This window comes from Myotis brandtii, unplaced genomic scaffold, assembly GCF_000412655.1.
Source record: "Myotis brandtii unplaced genomic scaffold, ASM41265v1 scaffold48, whole genome shotgun sequence".
NCBI lineage: Eukaryota > Metazoa > Chordata > Mammalia > Chiroptera > Vespertilionidae > Myotis > Myotis brandtii.
The window spans coordinates 6,863,185-6,869,384 of NW_005368341.1; the positions used below are offsets into that span (position 1 = coordinate 6,863,185).

The window sequence follows — 6,200 nt, forward strand, 5'->3', positions numbered from 1 at the left end:
AGTGCCCTGAGTGTGACTAGGGGTGGCATCGCAACCTCCCGATCCGCCCTGCTCTGTGCATGACAGGGGGCAGCGCCCCAACTCCCCAATCGGCCCTGCTCTGAGCCCGACCAGGGGCTGCACCTAGGGATTGGGCCTGCCCTCTGCCACCCGGGAGCAGGCCTAAGCCAGCAGGTCGTTATCTCTCGAGGGGTCCCAGACTGCGAGAGGGCACAGGCCGGGCTGAGGGACCCCCCCTCCCCACCGAGTGCACAAATTTTTGTGCACCGGGCCTCTAGTGTTCATTATATTCCACAAATGAGTGAGATCATGTGATATTCATCTTTCTCTGACTGGCTTATTTTGCTTAGCATAATGCTCTCCAGTTCCATCCATGCTGTTGCAGACCATACATTCTCAACAATTATTTCTGGACTTTCAATTCTATTCCATTGATCTGCATGTCTAGTCTCATGAGGCGGGCCATTTAATATTCATTCTCTCACATATCCTGATACATACATAGTCGATGTGACTATTTTAATGTAGGCAGAGCACATTTGGGTAAATACGTTCTGGTGTTTTCATTAAGGTAGCTCAGGCCCATTTTGCCACCGTCACACCTCCTATGCCCAGAAACAACCCAGCAAAAGGACACAGTCGTGATCCTCTAAGTCAGTGGTTCTCAACCTTCTGGCCCTTTAAATACAGTTCCTCATCTTGTGACCCAACCATAAAATTATTTTCGTTGCTACTTCATACCTGTAATGTTGCTACTGTTATGAATGGTAATGTAAATATCTGATATGCAGGATGGTCTTAGGCGACCCCTGTGAAAGGGTCGTTCGACCGCCAAAGGGGTCTCGACCCACAGGTTAAACCAGGCCAGGTTTAAAACTTTAAGCAGCATTTCTTTTTTTCCTTTTAAAACTGGCATAAAACCACCGAAAGGTAGCTTGTCGTTGCCAGCACCCCTTCAGAGACCCCAGGAACAGCTGCGCAGCAGGAAGCATGCAACAGAGAGGCCTAGGCGCTCTGTCGTGGGAGGCCACTCGTGGGGCTCCTTGGTCCGGCTCACAGTCCATCAGGTTACCTAGTTTCTGCTCAGGTAGCCGGGAAGGGAGTGGCTCAAGGCAGGTGGTGGGAGAGAAACGTGGTGGAAAAGCTCTGCCAACTCCCTGCAGCCCAAGGCCACGGCCACGGCCACGCCCCAGGGGGACGCACCCGCTCTGCCAGCCTTCCTGCAGGCTCCTCTGGTCTCCATTTTGCCCACGGGTGTGGCTGGACCCCCCGGGCCTTTCAGATCACTTTGGGGCCTAAGAGGACAGGGTGTGCCTCAGAGGGAACTGCATTCCCGAGTTTGCCTTTAAAATGTTGGGGCTTCCATGCATACACCCTCAGCCCTCCAATGAAACTCTCAGATGGGCCTGCAGAGCTGTCCTCATTCAGTCGGCTCGCTCAAAACCAGCGCTCCTCTCCCAGCCTCAAAAGCCAGAGGAAACATTTCTTTGGTTAAGTATCAAAGATAGGTCACTGCATTGCACTATATCACTACATTTGAAGATTATATCTCAAAAATAACATCTCTGTCTCCTCAGGTTTCATTGTAAAAGTGTTCCTCCTCCTGTCTGCTCAGCTGGTGCTCACTGGGGCAATCATTGCTGTATTTATTTTCTGGTAAGTCTTCTTTGCTGATGCTAATGAGACACTGAGTTGTTCACCTCTGTCACTGTCAGTCATTTAGAGTGTCCCCATTCTCGTGAGATGGTTTTACTTCTACTTAAGTATTACATTAGTTAGCAAAATTAAGTACTTCTTGAGTAAAACTATCGATTTTTTTTTTAAACCAGGCCAGGTTTAAAAAACTGGGTGCACAGGAATCCCTGGTTCACCTATGCAATCTTGTAAGTATTATTGGATTTAATTAAAAGTGTTTTTTTTTCTACTAGCTATTGATCAAGGTTCTTCATTTAAAAATTAATCAGAGATGTTCTTTTTTTATAGCTATTTCTTTTTCTCTATCATTTTTAATCCCCTCCCATACCCTCCTCTATCTCCACCCACATCCACACCCCCTAAAGATATAACATTCTTGAAATGACAAAATTGTAGACATGGAAAACAAGCAAGTTGGTGGTTGCCAGAATTAGGGGTGTGTGTGTGTGTGTGTGTGTGTGTGTGTGTGTGTTACCATAAAGGGATAGCACAGGGAGACCTTTGTTAATGTTTTAATGATGGGATAGTTTCACGTCTTGATTGTGGTACTGGTTACATGTATCTGCACATAGATTTATGCCATAGTCTTATGCAGAGCGCTATATACCCACACTGTACCAGTGTCAAATTACTGGCTTTGGCATTAGTATTATAGACTATAAATAATGTGAGATGGAACCATTAAGGGAAACGAAGCAAAGGGGGCCTCTCTGCCCCTCGGCAACTTCCAATGAATTCACAATTATTTCAAAACAAAAAAAATGTTAAAAGAGCCCACAAACTACCTGTGGATAGCAATGAGAAAAGTTAGTTTTAAAAGTGAAAAAAAAAAAAGGGGTAAAGATGATAATTCACACTTTGGTTTACTTTACAAAACTTATTATCAGGTATTAATATATAATGACATCTCTGTCTCTATCCACCTGTGTCACGTGATATGATCATTGGACGCAAATGACACCTGATTTTAAACGGTCCGCAGCCCCGCATTCTTCGGGGTGCTCATCGTGCTCGCCTGCTGTGAGGATCTCCGCCGCCAGGTGCCTGCGAACTACATTCTCCTGGGATTGTTTGTAAGTGAAGCTCGGTGGCCCCTTTGCCGCTCGCCTTTGCGATGTGCTGTGACCGCATTATTAGAGTCGTGCCCTGTACGTGGGAAATCTCCCTGTGGCATAGTGCGGACGGAAGTCACCTGTGCGGCCCTCTCTGGGCTGGCTCCGGTCCAGCGACGCATAAACTTGCTTCTGGGATCGTGTCCACACCCGCTTAGTAAACTGGGAAACTCAGGGGCCCGGGCCGCTCCCTGGAGGCCACCGGGGGGACCCACGCCCACCCGGGGCTGCGTTTCAGGAAAAGTTAACCTGACGTCCCTGGACCCTTGCCCGGCGCCACACACTGACTTTGCTATGGAGAGTGGGTTCCACATTCAGTTCCCAAACTCATGTGCACGGCATATCATTTTCTTTATTTTTGTAAAACTTATTTCAAGTCTCACTGGGAGCTGAAACCAGCTCAGCTCAGCTCAGGTTCCTCCTATTTCCCGAATTTCAGTCCAATTTCAGTCCAGGAGGCCTTTCCCAGTTCCCAAGAGGGGTGTTTGCCCTCTGCTCCGCGGCTCTTCTCGTTTATCCGTGGTCTTGTTCTGGTCTCACCAGCGCCACCTTGTGGGCGTCCGCTCGCCAGGCCTTGCCACATGGGCCCTCTGTGGCTCAGCGCTGCTCTGGCCTCAGAAACCTGGTGGCACCTTTTCTTGCCGCCAGTTCCTGTCTGTGCTGCCCGCGGGGACCCAGAACCGGCTCAGTGTGTTGGCAAGTGATTCCTTCGGGGAGAGCTGGCGTGTCCTCCCAAGCACTGTTGACCATCCTCCCATGTTGGAAGATTCATGTACCAGTTGATTGATTCCTCATCTGGTTCCATATGGGAGCTTATAAAAATACCCACAGTATAAATGAAGATAAGTTGGTGGGGATCATTATAAACAAGCAAAATTTTCACAAAGGTAATGGCGAATTTGTTCCCAGTTACTCATCCAATAAAGAATGAATTTGGTAAATTAAAAAAATATAAAATATATATGGAGGAATATGATTGGGGGGGGGGGGAATAAGGGTAAAAGATTAAAGCCAGTGGTTAGATTAGTACACAAACTGCAGTCCTGTGCACTTGAATGCTGAGCTTAGATTCGAATCTGCGCCACCTGGTGGTCAAAGCGAGCAAAGACACATGGCCAAAGGTGGGACATCCCTACTGTGCAGAGTGTCCAGTGTGATTTCTATGTCAGAGAGAATAGCTTCTTTCCCAGGGTGGAGAAGACGGACCCTCTGGTGCCCACATTTGGGCATTTTCTCAGCTGCCAGAGCGTTGAAGGGACTTTTTTTTTTTTTAAGCTGGTGTGGATCCCTTGCTCATTGGCCAGTTGAGCAAGTGGGGTCTCCCTGTTCCTGCACAGACCACACTCAGGAAGCGGTGGGGGCTAAAAGCCAAATAGAAAGATACTGAGAATCCTGGAGCAGAAGAGAGTGATGGGGATGATGGTGGTGGTGGTGTGTGTGGGTGTGTGTGTGTGTGGGGGGGGCGAGTATTTTTCCAGAAATTTTGAATTTTTAAGAATTTTCAATGGTTTTGATTTTTTAAATTTATTGTTACAAGAAGAGATCAAAGCTATTGGTCTTAAAGGAAGCTCTCATTTCTGAAGTTTTGCTGTTTATTCCACAGCAGGGAAAGCTTAAGAGAAGGAATATTATAGATGGGTAAGAATTCGTTCTATTTCCCAGACTTTATGTCTTGCCCAAGTGTTAGGAAATGCACAGAGAAAACCATTTCAGAAAAGGACCCGAGGGAAGAAAGGAAAACACTTGCACCCTGAAGACTGCTCTTGCCCCTGGAACTGTGGCCCCTGAGCCGCGTTCTGAGCTCTCGGAGCCATGGGGCAGGTTCGACTTCTAAGGCCTCTTGTTACTCACTGTCCTGCCCTTGGGAAAACTGAAGGGGGGTTTCCAGCTTGAAATCATTCCCCTCCTTCCTCCCACCCCCCCTCCCCCTCCTTTCTCTTTCTTGCTCTCTCTTCCATGTGCTCCTGAAGATGGAGGAATGTGAAACAATTGAGCAAGTAGAAGAAAATTAACCTTGAAAGGAAGGTCAGAGACCTTATTAAAGTACCATGCGTATGTGGGATACACATGGAACACTGGGGCCTTGACTTACGAGTTTAATTCGTTCCGAGACCAAGCTCGTTAAGGAGCTCGTTAAGGAGCTCGTTAACTCAAATTACTCTGTCAACTCAAAGCAAAAAATCGTTGGAGAGACAGCTGGTATCTCAAAAAACTCGTTAGTCGGGACACTCCTAAGTCAAGGCCCCACTGTATTTAACCTTTTCCTTTTGACCTCTAATGAAAACAAAGGCAGCTTACTTGTACGTTGAGCACAGTAGGCCCTTCCTCACGCGGTCTGGGCCGTGGAGAGGCAGTTGAGGGTTCCCAGGAGCCCAGTTCTTTTGCAGTCTTTCATCCCCGATGGCATCCGCCCACGGGGATGGCTGAGGCTGTGGCTGGGACTCCAACAGGAGCATTCCTGGCAGTGCTTCGGATAAGAGTCCAGGCCTCAGCCCCAGGAACCCCAGTCCAGACAGCAAGTGGGATCCCCAGTAGTCACCCCGGAGGACTCCCCTTCTTCTCGTCCCACCAGAGTGGCCAGAATGTAAAACCGGACAACCAACAGGCCTGGGCTGCTGGTCACTACTTGAGCCAATGAAGCAGAGACAGGGTTGAATCCTGTATGAGCGTTTATGCCAATCCCGCCGGCAGTATGGGAGAGCGGCAGGTCATCCACAAAATCTGCTCTCCCCTCCCCATCGGCCAGCTGCTCCTATCGGGCAGAAGGACAAAGATACATGGGAAAGTAAGAATGACACGCATGGGGAGTGGGCAGCTCTCTCGGGCCAGCCCGCTGTCCTGGAGCCTGACATCCTCCTGAGTGGCTGTCTGCTGGCTCTCAGCACCGGCCCCTGGGCACCCTGCAGCCTGATGCAGCCCCAATACAGCTCTGCTCCGAGCCCTGGCCGGGCACCTGCAGGTGCAGCTCATGCTCTGTAAATAGTGCCTCCCACCACCCCTCTCACTGAGGAGGCCTCATGCCTCAGCCCACCCCTAGGCTTGAAGAAGTGTTTTATTCTCACCCAAGCACCACGGGAAAGGTCGGTACTGAAACGGTTGGTGAAGCTGCAGTAGAAATAGCATATCCTGCTCAGATAAAATGTTACGATTCTGTGTGGATGGCCCCAGTTGATTAATGATAATATGGTCTGCAGGTAAACCCTTTACGTTGGTTTCCACATTCCTAATCAATACACATTTACACTAAATATGTTGAAAGTTGCTATTGTGTCCTAAAATTCTTTTTCTAATAAAAGAATTTTCTCTTGCTAGTCTTAGGGAGAATGTTTAGTTGTACTGTTTATTTTTTTATAACCATTTGCCCTGTAGCTTGTGCGTTAGGGTTGTGGGTTT

At 48.4% G+C, this 6,200-nt stretch overlaps 1 protein-coding gene and 1 long non-coding RNA gene across 3 annotated transcripts in view; one reads left to right on the plus strand and one right to left on the minus strand.

Annotated features, from left to right (window-relative positions):
• The window catches only part of LOC102259839 (protein lifeguard 1), an 18,083-nt gene that overhangs the window by 7,397 nt on the left and 4,486 nt on the right, over positions 1 to 6,200 (plus strand). For both annotated transcript variants that reach the window (XM_005876094.2, XM_014547668.1), the window contains 3 exons: positions 1,578 to 1,656; positions 1,830 to 1,883; positions 2,678 to 2,768. In XM_005876094.2, coding sequence (XP_005876156.1) covers positions 1,578 to 1,656; positions 1,830 to 1,883; positions 2,678 to 2,768 — 224 coding nt within the window. The remainder of the gene's footprint in view (positions 1 to 1,577; positions 1,657 to 1,829; positions 1,884 to 2,677; positions 2,769 to 6,200) is intronic.
• LOC106727795 lies at positions 3,140 to 5,553 on the minus strand. The gene is made up of 2 exons (XR_001364048.1): positions 5,106 to 5,553; positions 3,140 to 3,619 (listed from the first exon to the last, which is right to left on the minus strand). It is a non-coding gene; the product is annotated as an uncharacterized LOC106727795 (long non-coding RNA).